Consider the following 18,737-nt stretch of genomic DNA (forward strand, 5'->3'; position numbering starts at 1 on the left):
AGGGACAGAAATTCCCATTGTTTTCCTCATGGGTTTTTTGTTTTGTTTTGTTTTGGCTTCAATTAGATATGTTATGTATTAAAATCTTGTTAAAGGCAACATATTATTATACAAATGTAAATGGTTGCAATTTTAATATATTATCTTTAAAAATATTGTCAGAAGGGTTAATTATTCATTTGGTATTAGTGGTAAATCTAAGAGTCCTCCTGGGCTTCTAGATTTCTAATTTATTGTCCTTTTTCACTAACTTCAAGGTTTAGGTGCATTTTATGACACAGACACAGATATAAGGAGACATTTCCAGGTGTGGAGTCTGAGAAAATGAAAAGACATTATATGGAGTGTTAGTAAAAATATGAATAAGAATTTCAAAAGTCAGTCAAGAGCTCTGATGCTGGATTCATTGAGGCCACTGGTACACATCATCATTAATGGCAACAATGGCATTAGGAAAATTGCTTTTATATGTGAGGACAACTGTCACAAATTTTCAGGCAATTTTCGAAAATAAGGTTGTTGTGAAGTTTCCCATGTCTGACATTTTAGTTTTTGGTTTGAGAATTATTAAAACACACACACACACACACACACACACACACACACACTCAATATTCTTCAAGCAAAATCTAAGTCCAGAAGAATGGATTCATTCAAAATCTAATAGGAGCCTAGCAAATAATGCTAATATTAGTGAAAAAAAAATCAAAGTTAGGTCGAGAGCAAATCAAAGTCCAAATTAAATCCAATTTACACAAGCATTTATTTGTTGCCTTTGGTATGTGCAATTAAATGTGATAATTTATGTCAAGTAATTGAAGCAGTCTGACATATGAACCAATGGTATACGTACTTAATTTTATGTGAAAAATCCAGGGTTTTACAGACTACAAAGTAAGACTTAATAAGACATACATCATGATTAAACAAGTATACCTGGTGAGAGCAACAGTCACGCCAGTACATGAAAACTTAGTTGATTGTTGACTAGAAAGTCAAGTTGGCAATGGTTGATTTAGTGTATCTTTGTCCTGGGTGACATGCCATACAAATGACTATTGTTTTTTTTTTAATTTTTTAAAGTTTTATTTTATTTTTCAGACAGAGAGAGACAGAGATGAGTGGGAGAGGAGCAAAGAGAGAGGGAGACACAGAATCGGAAGCAGGCTCCAGGCTCTGAGCTGTCAGCACAGAGTCCGACATGGGGCTTGAACCCACGAACCATGAGATCATGACCTGAGCCGAAGCCTGATACCCAATCGTTGAGCCACCCAGGTGCCCCTACGAACGACTATTGTATTTTAGACACAACTTATTTACATTTATCAAACATCCTCAGTGTAAGGCACTATAAGGTGCCTCACATAAACCACTACATTTAAACTTCAAAGAACAGTTCTGAGACAAACAATTGTATCATTAACTACAATTTAGAATGGAGAAAATCAAAGCAAATGTAAACTAAGTAACGTTTCCAAGGTGTAAGATCTTTTTCAAAGCCAGAGTTTGATTCCAACGTCCCTTTGCTTTCTACTCCATCAGCCAGTGTTGCAGCCCATTCCTCTGTAACTGAATGAAAAAGGAAACATCACAGACTTTGTGCAGGGCTTGCAGTGATACTTTGATTAATGAATTCTCTGGGAGCAAAATTCTTTCATAACAATAACATGTTTTAAAAAATGCTCCTTGAATTTTTTGAGATGTGACAGCCGAAATTGCAGCTGTGTATGACAGAAATACTTCGCTGCACAGTTTCTCTTTGCCTTTGCCCAGCCGAAGAGAAACAGGACCCACACTGGGTGGGACTGAACCTTTTCAAAGTCATCTTCCTCTTTGAAGGTACCACATATTGCACAGTTACTTTGGGCCAGTTAGTGTGTTAGGTACTATACATCTGTTTTTTTAAAAAAAAAATTATTTATTTTTGAGACAGAGAGAGAGAGAGACAGACAGGCAGAGCACGAGCAGGGGAGGGGCAGAGAGAGAGGGAAACATAGAATCTGAAGCAGGCTCCAGGCTCTGAGATGTCAGCACAGAGCCCCACACAGGGCTCGAACTCCCCAACCTTCAGATCATGGCCCGAGCTTAACTGACTGAGCTACCCATGTGCCCCTGCATTCATTTTTTTAAAAAAGTTATGTGACTTTATTATCTCTTATTTTTACCATTTTTTATTCTCCCCTCCCCTGTGCTTACAGCACTCAGAGTCTCAGTGCAGAATCAGGGAGGAATCTGCTCCCAGGCAGTTGTATTTATCGGTAAGTGACAACTGAACTTCATTCTGAAGATGGTTCTTGGTGTTGCCTCAACCAGTATTTGTATTTGCAAATCCTGGTCAGTGTATGGCAGACTCATGGCAGACTCGTTGTAAACAAGCATATTCCTGAGCACCATCTAAATATTTTAAATCACTGTATTTTTAATTGTCGTTCTAGCGCACTGTGCTTAATTAAAGAAGCCGCACCTCTTGCTGGGAAGCGTTTTCTCTGTGAATAGAACGTAGAGATCAGTTAGGAAGCCTGGTGGAGATCGTTATGTGGAACAAAAACATCCCAAGAATCATGATTTTATAGGCTTTCCAGGCCCAGATGTATGCTGTGCTTCCTTTTTTATCCATTTATTCTATCATTTTATTTTCAGGCATTGATAGTTTGTTGGCAAAAATGGATTAAGAAGCAGTCGTTGCTCATAAAGAGCTCACAGTCTAACGGGGAGATGTATCTATCATTCACTTAAACAGTATCTCCCTGAGACTCAGGCAAGAGGGGCTCCAGCCCTGGCCTGTGTGTGCTCTAGAAAGCCTCACTCTGGTCTCTGCTTTGGCTATGGCCCTTCCCATAGGTGGGAGAGTTTGGAGAGCCAAGTGAATGTAATCAACCCAGAGTTTGTCTCCCTGTCTGGATCATGCACTGGGCTTGGAATTCTCTGCACTGTCCTTTGTCCTAAGTCCATTTTCTGGGCTGTGCCGCAGGTATGTATGCACACACCTTGGCCTGAGGGACGGTCCTGGGGTAGCTGTTTGCAGGGTAAAAGATGGAGCTTGGATGGGGCTGGCAGTCCACGTGTGTGTGTGTGTGTATATGTGGAAGCTATTGCAGCGTGGAAGGACGTTTGGGGAGGGAGCTGGTTATGCAGAGAGGTCAATGTGGTGGTGGGGCTGGGGCCAGCTCTCCCAGTGTGTCCTTTTCTGGCCTTGACCTGCCAGGAGTTCAAGCATTCTAACCTTGAACTCAGCCATCCAGAAGATATATTTCTTAGGGCAGGAGGAAAGAATATATCTTATTTAATAGTTTGTCAGCTGGGTTTGTAACTTTCAAATATTTGGATAGGGAACAAGAGGGCTTCCGGTTGAATTTTTGCCCTGGGCCTTGCAAATATTTGGAAAGAGCTCCACTTGGAATTAAAAGAACCCTGAGAAGAGGAGTCACCCAGTTTAGAAGAATCAGGTAACACCTGAGCTAGATGTTGAACAATAAATTAAAATGATTTAGGCAAGATGGAGGGATGAAGGCTGTCCAGAGCATGGAACAGACAAGTGCATTTCATGTACCAGCAAAGGCAAAAAAGGCAGCACAGGGGATGGGGTGTGTTTGAAACACTGTTTAGCTTGCTGGAACTTAAAGTTCAAGGAGAGTGGAGTTCACTGGAAAGCCAGTCAAGTTGCATCATCGGGTTCTCTTACCTGAACAGTCCCTGATGAGTTCTAGGAGTTGCTGCAGGTTGTGGAGACTTTAGGTGGAAAGGATGGCCAGGTTGAGATCTAGGGCCATTTCTGTGTCAACATTTCTGCTTATTTGCCTACTAAGAGGTCCAGGATGGGGACCTGCATGTCCAGGTTTCAACATTTGTTGTGATTTCTTTTGTCATGTGAAATAAATATTTCCTTTTGGATCATTTTTTTTTTTCCTTAAAAAGGGTTCCCTCACCACGTTGTAGTTGCCTCGGGCCCCACCAGAGCTGGGTCTGCCCTTCAGTTCAATATGTCTTGGAGAGATGAGGTAAAAGAAGTTGCAGGGAATAAGCCTTGATTTTTGGTTTTGTGTTTGGTCTTTGTTTTTGTTTGTTTTTATGGCTTTTACAAATCGTTTGTTTATTTTAATGAAGGTGGTACGGACAATGTCCATTGGAAACCCATATCCCCGGGCAAAAAGTACAAATAAAATTAAAGAAGAGCAGGGTTCTGTTGAATACACTTCTGCATGAGTAAATTTATTAACTGCTAATGAAAATTAGGACTTTTCTGGGATCTTCTGACAAGATCTTTCTTTTATCTTAAAATGCTTTTTCTTCAGTGAGGCCATCTTTGGAGTTAGTCTTCACTTTCACGGTCTCTTGACAGATGTCTTGACTCCAGTCTGATATTTTTCTTCTCTCTTTTTTTTAATGTTTATTTATTTTTGAGAGAGAGAGAGAGAGAGAGAGCATGGACAGGAGAAGGGGTAGAGAGAGGGCGACAGAAATTTGAAGTAGGCTCTGGGCTGAGAACAGAGAGCCTGATGTGGGGCTTGAATTCATGAACTGTGAGATCATGCCCTGAGCCAACGTCTAAAGCTTAACCAACTGAGTCACCCAGGTGCCCCTGATGTTTCTCTTCTTTTGATTCAGACCCTCACATTTTAAAAGGAGCTTCAAGTTAAGGAAAGGTCATTTTTTCACAGTTCAGTTTTCTGAAAAACTTCCATCACCCACAGTCATAGTCCAGGAGTGAAGCAATCAGATGTGGGAACTTCAGGGTCGATTGGAAAGTTATTATGAACACCCTCATTTTTCGATCTTATTTATCGCAAGCCTGAAAATACACAGACCTGGAAAAGGTGGCCTTTCTGTGCTCACATGTAATTTTTAAAAAGGAGAGTGCAATATGAAGGGGGCTGAAGTTTGATCAAAAATCAGCACAACGAAAACAAGTGGAAATGAATCATGGACACGAGAATTCAAATCATCAGATGTTTTAAAGAGATGGGGTGCCTGTTTTCCAGTCTGTGTTGAACACCTACATTATAAAAAAACATTTTTAAAAATAAAAAAGGATTGAGAGTAAAGAAAAAAAAAAAGAATATCTAAATCATTGAATGTCTCCCTGTTTGTTCCTGATGAACTTCAATCACATCTTCCTTCATTCCCAGTTCTTTTGGAGTGTGATTCCCAGCAATTCCCTGACCTGCAAAGAGAAATCTGACTGAATTTACTGGCACTCCCTGTGTTTGACAGTATGCTTCTTTGAGCCTCTTGAGATGCGTTGTCATTTTCACTTTGAAGTGGATCTCACTGCTCTCCTGTCCAATGACTTGGAGTTTAATGTATTCTCCTTCCTTCTCATCCCCCAAGTCCTCAGCTGAAGGTTTTGCTTCCTGGTCAGACATGGTGATGGTGGCTTCACCCAGGGTCTCTACATAGCAGCGGTCTCCAGTAGGCAGAAGCTTGCTCCAGGGTTTACAAATCCCTCTCCCTTCCCCTGAGCCTTGATTACTTGAAGGCTGTGTGAGACACACAGGATTTTTAGGTAGACAAGTGATCTGGGTATTTCCATATTGGGTGGTTTCCAGATGATGGACCATTTGGAGGTAATGATTGGATTGGACATTTAGTAATCCCACTGAGTCAGGATGTTTTTCTAGACAAGGGAAGTAGAGGAAAAAATATTGATTGAATAAAATTAATAAGACTTTATGTTTGATTAGAAATGCATAGTAAAAGAGTCAAAGATGAATTTGAGGTTTTTAATTTAGGGGTCTGAATGGATGTAGCACTGATCTGGGAGAAAAAAAAATACATTCAATTTTAAAGCATTGAGTTTACATCTGCATAGGGTGTGTAGGGAGAGATCTCCAGAAGCCAGCTGATTATGTGATTCCCAAACCCTGGGGAAGACAGCTGGACTGGCTGGAGACATTTATGGATATTTATGGATTTTTGTTTTGTTTTTGTGTGTGTGTAGTGACACACATTCACACACACACACACACACACACACACCCACACACACACACCCATTCCTATGTACATTTGCAGATACCTTTATGCATTACGTACAGATCTTTGTGAGTATATATATATATATATATATATATATATATATATGTATTTGGGAATGATCACACTAGTTGAAAGCACCAGAATGAATGAGGACAATCAGAGAAAGCATTTAAAATGAGTTCACCAGTGAGCTGATGACAGGACATTGAGAAACACAAATGTTTCATCAGTGAACAGAGGAAAAGAAGAACAAAAAAAAAAAAAAAAAAAAGAAAGAGAAAAGAGGTTACTCAAAATCTTAGAAATCACAGAAGTGTAGACTTTTCCAGAAGGGAATAATTCACAGTGTCAATTAAGCAGTGGTATGAAAGAGTATCCACTAATTTGGCAGCTAAGGGGGTCATTGGAGATTTTCTGTGGTAAGTTTAAGTGGGGACAAAAAGCCCCTGTAAGTGGGTTGAGAAGTGACTTGAAAATGAGGAATAGAGACTATAGCCTTTGGAATATAGTGCCTCCTAAAGGTTAAGTTGTGAAGATGAGGAGATACATTGTACTGTATTTCTAAGGATCTGAGAATCAAGTGAGTTACATCTATGTATTCATTCATTCACCACCATTAATCATCTATCAATCTATTGTCTACCTATCATCTATGTATCTATCATCTATCTATCTATCTATATCTTCAAACTGAGAAAAACTTGAATGTGCTTCTGATGGCTCATGGAGTAAGATCCCAGGGAAACTGGGGGCAGGAGTGATTTAAGAGTCTTAGTAGGTCTCATTGTCTGCTTTACCCGGAGGAAGTGAGAGTATGGTGATTGCAGTCAAATACGAGTGTTGGTAGCTGTGGTTTCAGCTTTGCTGAGGTGAGACAGGAATATAGTGAGTAGGAACAAGTCACTCTGGTGCGGTGTCTTCAGAGACACTTATTTTTCTGGACAGATATCACTGATTTGGGTTTGGTGTTTTGCTGGGAGACACCATAGAAGTTTCTGGGTGCAAGAAATGGAGTGCTCTGGAGATAAGAAAATAGGCTATCACCTCTGGACAATGGGGCTTGAGGTTGAGCAGGGCAGAGAGAGAAACCAGGAGAAGAAGGTAGACAGTCTCAAAGGAAGATGGAAGGGTCAGGGCTTTGATGAAGTTAACAGAGAAGTGTCAAGAAAGAAGGGGTGAAAGGGAGCTGAGAAGTAGAACATTTTGGCTAGAGAGGGTTTTTAGAGTATTAGGCTACAGGGTCATAATGGTGGGAGTGAGAATCTAGGGTAAGTTTCTGAAGTACAGCCAAAGTTGATTGACAATAAAAATTCAGTTTAAAAAGGTCTAGAAACTTCAAACAAGGAATAAAAACATTTGGACTTTCTAAGATAACATTTTCAAAAAGAAAGGATTTAAAAATAAGAGAGGAAGTCTCATTGGTTTTTTTATGTCAGTAAGTTATTATCCTTATTATCAATCTAGTAAATTATTCCAATAATTCAGTTAATTAAAATAATAATTAACATTTATCTGACAATTATTTAGTAATAATACCTGTTCAATGAGTTAATACATTATTAATTTATTTGATAAGGTGAAATAGTAAATTTATCATCATTAACTTGTGAATATTGGATGTCGATGATAATATTGATGTCTTAGTGTGTCTTAAGGCTACTTACATTACTTGTAGTGTATGTGCTAGAAACAGGGAAGAATTTGGAATCAGAAGACCTGATTTCATTCCCATTTCTGTTACCAGCTAGCTGTGTAACCTTGAGCCAGTCACCTACACTGTAGGACTCAGTTTCTTACTCCATAAAAAGGGACAGCATCTCTCCTTAGAGTGGCTAAGGGTGGCCAAATTCATGCATAAATGTACTTTTTTGTAAATCATCCAAGTGCTAGGCAAGAACATCATTGATGGGGTAGTTTCATTACTCGAGGACGTTGAAAATAGCACTAGTGGAAACCAGTGTTCTCTTTAAACTGAAATTCCAGCACGGCTTGTCGTATTTGTTTGGCTTGCTGATTAAGTAGTAAACTTAAATTCATGTATTAAACAAAAATTCCTTAAAAATAAAATGTAGCAAACTATTAGTTAATTGTGTGTGTAGGCATATGAAACACTTTATATCTCTGCTTAAAAGTTTTTGTAAAGTTCATAGTTCAAATATTTTAAAACTGGGTATTTTTGAATACATCTTTCATATGCAATTAAACTATTGATCCGATGGGGCGCCTGGGTGGCTCAGTCGGTTAAGTGGCCGACTTCGGCTCAGGTCACGATCTCGCAGTTCGTCGGTTCGAGCCCCGCGTCGGGTTCTGTGCTGACAGCTCAGAGCCTGGAGCCTGTTTCAGATTCTGTGTCTCCCTCTCTCTCTGACCCTCCCCTGTTCATGCTCTGTATCTCTCTGTCTCAAAAATAAATAAACGTTACAAAAAAATTAAAAAAAAAAAAAAACAAAAAACCTGTTGATCCGAAGAGTGATTATTAATTAATTAGTGAATTAATAAAGTGACTGAAAATTTTCTATTTGGTAAAAGAAGATTAAGAAGTTTCATACGCTTCTGTGACGTCCCTGTGTGGCAGGAAAGAACTCTCTTTCTCCATTTCTCTGCAAGAGGATGTTGGGCTAGCATGCACTAAGAAGAGGAAAATGAGAAAGGGCAGCTAGAACTTTGTCTTATTTAGTGGATGGGAGACAGAGTTATAAGGGGCAAGGGGAGACAGTTCTGAATGTGTTGGATCGTCCGGTAGACACTGCGTGTGCATCTTATGTGACGTCACAACAGCCCACTGAAGCAGGTACACACGACGCCGTTTTATAGATGAGGACGTCAGTAAGTAAAGAGCTGAAGGGATCTAAGCCCACTAACTGCAGAAGGAAAAACTGTGAACGTTGACACCAGGTGGAGCTGCAGAAGCTGCAAAGTGAGTTGGCGAGAGACGAGTCTGCGTAACTTGATTATGTTGAGATCATCACCGCTTATATGAGCAAAATCGTTTAAATGTTTGAGGAGAGACTCAGATCCCAGTTCAGGTGTTTGATATCTGTGTGACCACGGGCAGGTAACCTAACCACTCTGTTCCTGAATTTCCTCACCTATAGAAAGGAGGGGGCAAATCATCTCCTTCAAAGAACTGTGTGAGGGTATGAGGACGAAATGAAACAGTATGGATACAAACAAGCATGAATTGCAGTGCCTGGAGGATAGTGGAAGGTTAAAACATTTGCTGTTTGGCCTTTTTTTTTTTTTTAGTGGTAAACTTGTATTGACGGTTAAAAAATCTGGCTCTAAAATTTGTTTTAAACTAGGATACGCTGTTGCTAAGCTTAACTTTATCAGCAGCTATTGATTGATTGATTGATTGATTTGATTTTTAGAAAGGGGACCTTTCTGATAACTTTTTCTAAGGCCTCAGAGAACATCTTCTGTAGAAACTTGTCCTTTGGGCTCATGAACCAGATACGCTTCCCAAGTAGGCAGTTGATCCTAATTACAAGCCAACCGATTATAAGGAAATAAATACTCTTAGTGGTGTTCAGCTTTTCGACTTGCAAGTTTAATTTAGTAAGAAAACAGTAACAGCATATAATCAATGTTAACGGGAATCCAATATATAAACAAATGGAAGCAGTAACTGGATTTTAATGAGACCAGGAAAACAAAGCCTGTCCCCAGCAGCCTCCTCTGCTGTTACATTACCACATCCCGACACTATGTACAATTTTATGGTTTTTATATCATGCAGTCTGCTGGAATCATGATTGCACTTTTCCATGACATGCCTCAATTCCCCAGAGAAAAACAGCAGTTGTTTTAAGAAGAAGCAAATAACGTAACATTTTACCAGCTGGAAATAAAATAAACACAAAAGATTCCTGTTCACGGGAATGAATGAAGTACCACGTGGCTGACAACATTAAATTCATTGTTTAATATTAATGGTAAGCTTAGGTATGTAAAGCAAGACCTATTATTCCTACATGAATGCATTTGAATCAGACATAAGTGAATCTCAAAAGGAGAGGAATTTGGTTCATTTTCCATAAGTACCCAGAAATTCAGATGCTTATTTAAAGCTTATCTGAGCTACCTAAACACAGTTAAGTCGGCAGATCTTAGCAGAGCAGAATTGCATGCAAGATTGTCAGCATGTAGGCTGCTGACTCAGACACAAATATTAAGAAAAGAGACTTTTACTGGTGTGCGATGCTATTTCTAGACCTGTTATTGTCAAACTAAAAGTGAGAAGAATAAAATTCTTTATCCAACTCAGGATTTGAGAGTCACTTGGTCCCCAGTTTCCCAGGATGGTTACTGGGTCATATTGACAGTGAATTGTTACTCTTAGATGTCTCTCAGAAATACCCAGTGCTTTGTTTCAAAAAGTTAATTTTGCACATAAGCACACAGGAGCAGAGTCCTAACAGGTTCACCAGTATATGTATCCACCATTTGAGAAGCCGAGTTCGCAAGTTAAAGGACTCTGATTATATTCATACCGGCTTGCTGTTCTCAACTTCAGACCATAGCTTCTTTGCAATGTAACTGACACGTCAGCACAGAAGGCAACAGCAGGAAGGCCTGTCTAGAACAATTTTGTAAGGTTCAGAAAAGAGCAACTGATCCCCAAAGAAAACCAGAAAAACGTGGTCACCATTTCCGGACAAAGAGGACACTCTCAAAATCCTCTCTCAAACTTGTTTTTCTTGGGTAATCCAATCTGATCACACCAGCAGCATTATTTTATTTGCTCCAAAGGTGCAGAATTTTTGGAATGGGCATAGAACAGTGAAAGGAGGAACATTAGATGCGGTGGTTGATTTCATATTGTGAATGGGGCAGAGCCATCAGACATTATAGGGACAGTCTACAGGGCCTCTGATGTTTTCAGAGGCCTATTACTTGTCTGATATTTAAAAAAAACAAACAAAAACAAACAAACAAAAAACACTTCGTTCTATCCTAAATAGGAGGGTGAGTTGCAAATTTGAGATTAATATTCAAGAAAATATCTGCTATTCATTAATCTTTAGTTTTATTATTTAAAAAATTCCTGCATTTGAAAACAATTTGTAGGTGACATTTTTTCCCCTTTTGAAGAATCCTAAAATATGCATGGTAATTGCTGAGAAATCATAGCCAGCTGTGACTTAAATTAGCTTTTTTTCAGCCAAATAATGTCAAAGGCAGATTATAACAACCTTAAACTGTATTTATAGAAAAATTATATTTCCTTGTGATTGAAGCATCGTTTTAATATGTTTGATATAACATAGGGTTAGGCCTAAAAATAAGAGTGTTGAAGGCCTGGGAAGGTTTTGATTTGGAAAGAAATGGAGGGGTCCTGATTTGAGAATGGGGCATTGTAGATGCATGGAAATGTACTGGCGAAAATTTGTTTGAATGTTTATGTGCTCAGCAGCAACAAGGATCTGAAATCCTGCAGCTACAAACAACAAACTGTGAGTGTTGGTCAGGGAAGGAGAGTATAATTCTGAGTATATCTAATTAGTGTTGGGTTTAAAGTTTGTGGCTAATGCATATTTGTTATTTCTTTTCATTTTTTTGTATAATGTTTCCATTCCTTTTTAGGATTTGTATATACTGGTGTAAATAACTCTTCCTTGTTTATGTTATCCCATAACGATTTTTCTTAAAAGGGAACATATAGAAAGGTACACAACATTTATTTTGGAATGTCTTTAGTACACTGAGTATTTGCTGTCAGGAAGAGGCATGGACTGGATTAAATCATTAGTGAATTGTATCATAAAGTCTGCAAGTTAATTAAATATGTAGTAAATGACAATACTTATGGTGATATGCTAAAGCTATCTTAAATTTGCCTGGTTGTTAGGATCACTTCAGATTTTTATTCAAAGAAAAAATTCTCAGATCTCATCTCTGATCCACACTATCTGGCTCTTTAGAGGGGAGGCCTAACAATTGAATGTTATTGGGTGATTCTTCTGATCAGGCATGTGTGATACACATGGCATTAACTCAGGATTTTCAGAGAACTTTATTAGGTGGTCTGACACTGGAAATGCTTGTTATGATAAAATATGTTCTTGAGTTTGGTCAGCTTCGCAGGTTAGAGCATGTTGGCCATATGGTTGAGCGTGAGTTTCCTGCTCCACGGTTGTGGATTACACCCTAACCCTGATTTCTCATCTTCCGCCCATGTGGGAAAGATAAGGATGAGGGAAAGATCTAATCAACAAACATGTGGAGAGAAAACCTACTGAAGTGTAGAACCCAAAATAATTTTAACTCAAAGCTTGTGCCATCTTACTAGAGGGTCATTGTTATTGTCAGGCAAGACAACAATACATTTAAGATTAGAACTTCAGTTCTCAGGAGTGTAGAGTTTAAATATGTATATGATAAAATAAGATAGACAGTATTTCTGAATTCAAAATAAAAGAAGGAGTTGGAAAATCAATTTCTTGAAAAGGAAAAAAGAAATCTAAAAACATGTCAAAATTATCTTCACGATGTGATTATTATTATACAGGGCATTATAAAATTATACAATGAAGTCAGGACTTACAATAAAAGAAATAGCTGTTGAGAAGGAGGAAGAAGAGTCGGGATGTCAAAAAAAAAGAAGAAAATCAATAACAACAATTTGCTTAATTTTCCTGTTAATTAATCTTTTTAAATACTTGATAGCATCAAGTTAAGTAGCCGTGAAGACATTGTTGTATCTTTGGGCTCTTGGAGGACTTCATGCAGATCTTTATTCTTACACCTGTCACTTTTGGTATTGGTATTTTTCTATCTTCTTCATCAAGTTTCTTGACCTTAAGACAAGAACCATGCTTTTAAAGATTTCTTATATCCCCAGGTATTGACATTAGCTAATATACAGCGATAGAACAATACTTCGATAAATAAGTGACAGATCAGATTAAAGGTTTCACGGTTCTTATCTACAAGGCTACTCAAAAGAGACCCAACTGGAAGAATAGTTGTTTTACATTACTGAGGTTAGCTCTATTATTTTTAGGTTGCAGGCAGTTAGTAATTTAAGAACCATCATTTTTTTTTCCTAACCAAATTTATTCATTATGCATACCAGTAATTCTAAAACGATTTAAAGGCATCAACCATTGGGTCTTACATGTAGGAGAAGCTGAGTGTCATCAGAAAGAATGCGGGAGTATTGGAATTAAACAGGTCTTAGAGACAGAGTAGTTTCAGGATTTTATTTTTGTGCAAAGAAGTTCTCCAACCCTACTTGGAGGCCTCCAGCACTCGCTTCCTTGGAGCCAAAACTACTGGACTCCTAGAACATTTTGTTACAAAGAATTTCCTGCTTTTGAGTGGAAACATCTCCTTTTCTATTTAACAGTTATCCTTCTACTCTGTAGTGATTTATAAAACAAGCCTAATCCCTCTTCTACACGGATGACCTTATAAACATGTAAGGAAAGTGTCACATACCTGCAAGTGTTCTCATTTTCACATTTTTTCTATATTTGAAAAAACATATTACAAAAATCAGAGTTATTTGCACGTGCAGTGTGGTTACTTCTGTGCCTGTAAAGAATAGACTAGAAAGCCAGCAAAGATACAGGAATAGTTTGGAGGAGGCTGCCTATAGCACAATCAAATTGGGAAAGTGCTTTCAGTCTGTTAAAAAAAGGATAAGAGTAAATATTATTTACTCATATTATTTTACTCATATTTTACTGCATATTCTCATATGAAGATATGTGCAATGGAAGTCATTGTACAATGTGTACTGGAATTCTACTGGAAGTTAGAATTTCCAGTACTTTAAAAGTAAGGAATGTTTCTGAAGGAGGAAATTTTAAGATAAATAAACAGGAATCACATTTATACAAAGGTTGCAAAAATTGTGGTGAGAATCTTCTGAGAAGTATTATCAATGGATTCAGGAATGATTTAGATGCCCTTACCTGCGGTGGTATGTAGGTTAGTGGTCTGTGGTTTATGGATTTGTGAAGACTTGTGCAAAAATTCCAACCTCATCATTCATAAGTTGTACAATATTGGGTAAATTACTGAAGCACTCAAATTTTAATTTCCTTGATTACAAAATGGGAAAGATTATAATACCTGTATCATGGGATTATTGCAAAGATTAAATGAATATAAATACATGTATATGTTAAATGTATATTAAATACACAGGAAGCTTATTAAGGTGGCACATTTCAAACATCCACAGATATTAGCTATTCTGATCACTGTTGTTGCTACTAATCGCCTTTACAGTTGCACATTGTGTAGCAAAAGCAGACTTTTGGAGGAGATATCTGCAGGTTGATGTTAGAGAAATTTAAAATGCCATTTTTTTCCCCCGATCCATAGTCACGGTGTCGTGCTGGAGGACTCAGGTCATTATTTCAAAATACAGCCCTCCTTGCCAGGTCACCTCCTTTAAAATTTCAGAAACCTCAGTTTGTGAAACAGTCAATTTTACTGAAAATAATCTGGGATTAATACATAGGAAATGTATTAATAGGAAATGTGTAAGAAATTGGTTTTCTGAGGCTTTTACTTTTTCATAAAAGTACTGAAGAGACTTGAGTGAAAAATTAAAAGAGTGAGGTTAGATTTTCACCAAGAAAACAAATTGACTGTTTCTCAAGAGTCAGCAAAAGTGGTGTAATCTTGGTCTGTCCCCTTCCTGACTGACTCAGAAACTTGCCATGACTCATGGCAACAAAGCTCACAGAAGACTTTTTAAATGCAAAAACAATACTAGTGTATTGCTTTACAGTGAACAAAGCTCAGGTGAACTGGTTTTTACTGAATACCTATTCATGTTCTTCTTCCTGGTCTTGTTATTTGAGAAATAGAAAGTATGAGAGGAGGTTAGTTTTATAATTCTATAAGAGACATATATTTACATCTGTGCTTCTTCTAATCCTAGGATTCAGTGACTGACCTAACTCCTATTTGACTTTTTCCTCTCTTCCTTCCTTCCTTCCTTCCTTCCTTCCTTCCTTCCTTCCTCCCTCCCTTCCCTTCCCTTCCCTTCCCTTCCCTTCCCTTCCCTTTCCTTTCCTTTCTTTCCTTTTCTTTCCTTTTCTTCTTTCTTTCTTTCTTTCTTTCTTTCTTTCTTTCTTTCTTTCTTGTTTATTTATTTATTTTGAGAGATAGAGCATGCACGTGTGTGTGTGCACGCACCCGCTCGCAGAGGGAGAATCCCAAGCAGGCTCCGTGCAGTCAGCAGCCCGATGCAGGGCTTGATCCCACAACTATGATATCATGACCTGAGCTGAAATCAAGAACCAGACCCTTAACCAACCGAGCCACCTAGGTGCCACTCCCCCGTTTATATATACTCCTTCAAATAGGTTACAATCAAATTCTTTGGGCCATTTCCTCAGATCCATTTAATACTGATTATGTACTCTCTCACAGAAGGCAAACTTGTTTTCAAGTTTTGGAATGGGGTAGGGTAGTGGTAGGTGTTGGTAGTAGTAATCTTATTGTTAACTTTTTTCTATTATCCATGGGCAACCCTGACAAATGTATATGAAAGTTTTTAAAATATAATTCAGGGTCATATTAGGTGTGCAAAGTTGCATGAGATCAAATGGGCAAATCACACAAGAAACAAGTAAAAAGAAAATCTAATAATGACATCTAATTGTAGTTTTTGTTAGCAAATGCTGTTGGCAACATTAATCATTCCATATTGACCGTATCAGGGAATGGAATACTTTTCACATCGCTTAAATTTTTTGGTTGATAGGATTTATATTAGCTCTGTCTCAGATTTTTTGTGGAGTAAGATTGAGAGAGCACTTATAAAAAAATACCCAAATAGAGTTATTTAAACAGCCTCTGTTAACAACTGCCATACACGCCTTTTCATGCTAATGAAACTAAGGGTGTAGCCTCTGGGGCTGGTCAAGTCTTACATTTGGGTCGAACTAGGAAGCAGGTACCGTGACAAAATTGTTAACAGATTGGTCATTAAATGCAGGTCAAATTTCCTTTTCATGTTTGAGCCAGGCCTGGAAAATAAAGAAGAAGGCAATAATTTGTTGAATTACTAAGTGCGTAGCATGGCAAATATGTATGGCATTTCAAGTTGTAAACTTGGATGATCTTGTCCCTGCCATCCTTCAACATACAAATTTCACTTTTAGTGACTTGAATTTAAATAATAACTATGTTGTGAATGTAATGAGTGCTCTGTACTTAATCATTTCTCATAATAAAAAACACTTTAAGTAGGATTAAGGGCCCCACATTAAGAGAGGTCCATTATTAACAAGTTTTCACACTGCTAAATTACACCTAGAATGTATTTCATTTCTCCTAAGAAACTTCAGCTGTAAAATAAGTTATATCGACAGCAGAGGTTGCTGCATTTTGAATATAAATGTCTGTGATTTACCTACGAAATACGCCACATGAAGCAAAATACTGTTTTGAAAATCCAAATTTTGACTCAACCTTCTCTTTTGTAGATAGATGCTGTTTAGTGTCTGTGAAACCAATCTTCTGACTGTTAGTATCCCTTTCTTTCTTAAAAAATGTATCAACTTTTAACAAATCATAAAACATAAACCTGTCTGCCATTTCTGAATGTTATTTATCTGTTTTATTGAGCCTCAGAAGAAAACGGAGTTGCAAGACAATTGAACATTTTCATGAAATTCTAAGCTCTTAAAACCTAGAACTCTTTCCTTGTTGCTTCTGTGGCATTGAGTTCTATCTTTCAAATCATCAGTATACTCTCGTGGGATGGGTTGACTTTATTGAGCTAACTTTCTTAATCAACGAAACATTGGTTGATGGTTATATTCATTTGCAGAAGTATTTGTTTGCATTTTGTCTCTCTCTCTCTTTTTGAATTCTCAAGTGGGTTCATGATGAGAGAGAAGTAAATTTGTATGTGAAATGAAGGAAGATTCCTCTGGAAAAAATGTGTGTGTGTGTGTGTGTGTGTGTGTGTGTGTGTATGTGTGTGTGTCCTAGTGGTAGTAGTTCTTACAGATCTAAAAAGTGATAGATTCATGTTTTAAGTGTGAAAGATGGATAGCAGATATGAGGGCCCTCACCAGAGCTAGTAGTATTTAGTGAGTGATTTTCATTTAAGAAAAGAATGTCGTATATATGGTGTCCTTTTCATCTTCAACAATCTTGTGAAGTTGATTTCATTCTCATTTTATAAATAATGAAATAATAACTCAGAGAAGCTGAACAACTTCCATTTTTGTTGCTGTCTTGAAACATTCAATAGTCAGCGTTTTACGCTTTTTTTCTATCTCCTCCAGTTAATTCTATACACCCTTCTACCTTACTAAATTGCTTTACTAAATTACTTACTAAATTACTTCTACCTTACTAAATTACTTACTAAATTACTTTAGTTTCTTATAAACTTATTGGCCAAAGTACTTTCACAATATGGCTCTTCAGGAAGATCCCGAACTTACCTCTTCCCATGGACACACCAACTACAGCTACAGATGGATCATGTCCCTCGAAAAGAGATCTGAAAACTGCTTCTCTACAAGGGATGGAGACCATATTGAGACGATATGGTTGTGTTAAAACTCTACCCCTGGAGCAGTGGACACAATAAGAAGTGATCCTACCAGTCTGGTGTTTCTCATGGAGCAAGGGGCTGGTGCCTCACATCGGATACCCTAACCCTGGGGACCTGCACTGAATAGATGAGATTCCCAAACGTCTGACTTAGAAACCAATGAAGCTGATGTCCAAAAAACCCAAAGTACTATAGAAAACTGAGATTCTCCTTTTAAAGGGCTTGCATGTGGCCTCACTTGCCTCAAGACTCAGTGACAAAACAGTTTGAAAAGTTCTGACTGTATTTGAAGGAGATGTATTTGTTAATGTAAGAGCATCTGCTGTAGGGGTAGGGAAAAGTTGAAACTCTCCCCAGAAAGAAAGGCGCTGTTTTTAGGCAATAGTCTTGAGTAATGGAAGCCTGGGTAAGGTAGAAGGGGCCACAGTGACCACTGGGATGGATGCAAACAGGCTCATTAGGCGACCCACCTCAAAATACCAATAGGCGTTAGCTGAACAATGGGCTACTTACAACTGGGCACAGTTACCAAGAAAGGACAATTCTATACATTCCCATACCTCCTTACTTACTGCCCTCCTCCCCCAACTACAGTCCCCTACCACTACCTCCTGGCAGTCTTTCCTTTGCTTTCCTGCCTGCTGCTCCCTTGCAGTTTATTCAATAAAATCCTATCTTCTTTGCTCGGCCTTAGGTGAATTTTTTCATCACCTCTGCTGCTGGCCTTCACCCGCCCAACTGGGTCACCCCACATTTTGCACTCTCCATCTCCCCTGCTAACAAAAGTGTGCTAGCTTGAACACAGCATCATCCTGCTATCCGACAGGTGGGGGTGAGTGGTCATGGCACTGTCTGCCCTGCTGAAGCCAGAGGTGTGGGTGGTTGTAACACCCTTCTGCCCCCTGGCTGGGGAGGGTGAATGTGATCAGTTGCAGCATTCTCCTGCACCCAGCCTAGAACCAGGGCACAGGCACAGACACGACACTGCATTCCTGAAGCCCAAGAGTGCACCATATCAGGACATTTTCCCACTGCCTCTCTGAAGTTGGGTAATATGCTTGCCCTCTACACTCTCTAGCTGCCTAACTAAAGCCAGTGGGCATGTGCAATCCACACAGGAGAATGATCCTTGGTAGCCTGGCTTTGGTAGCCAAGGGGGCTGGTGTTCCTGAGTTCCACAGGAATGCAACTATCTGAAAGATAGTTTTTGGCAGGCCACTGC

General features: G+C 38.5%; 1 protein-coding gene across 2 annotated transcripts; it reads right to left on the bottom strand.

Moving 5' to 3' along the window:
- Window positions 1-5,060: 5,060 nt before the first annotated feature.
- Window positions 5,061-5,363, bottom strand: LOC132693278 (small ubiquitin-related modifier 1-like). Of its 2 annotated transcripts, XM_060655957.1 has the most exons (2): window positions 5,181-5,363; window positions 5,061-5,114 (listed from the first exon to the last, which is right to left on the bottom strand). In XM_060655957.1, exons 1-2 carry the CDS (start codon window positions 5,361-5,363, stop codon window positions 5,061-5,063), a joined length of 237 nt encoding a protein of 78 aa, XP_060511940.1. The 2 variants fall into 2 exon arrangements, with proteins under 2 accessions (XP_060511940.1, XP_060511939.1); XM_060655956.1 differs by having other exon boundaries at window positions 5,061-5,363.
- Between the last annotated feature and the right edge of the window lie 13,374 nt (window positions 5,364-18,737).

Source organism: Panthera onca, chromosome B1 (assembly GCF_046562875.1).
Source record: "Panthera onca isolate mPanOnc1 chromosome B1, mPanOnc1 haplotype 2, whole genome shotgun sequence".
NCBI classification, from domain to species: domain Eukaryota; kingdom Metazoa; phylum Chordata; class Mammalia; order Carnivora; family Felidae; genus Panthera; species Panthera onca.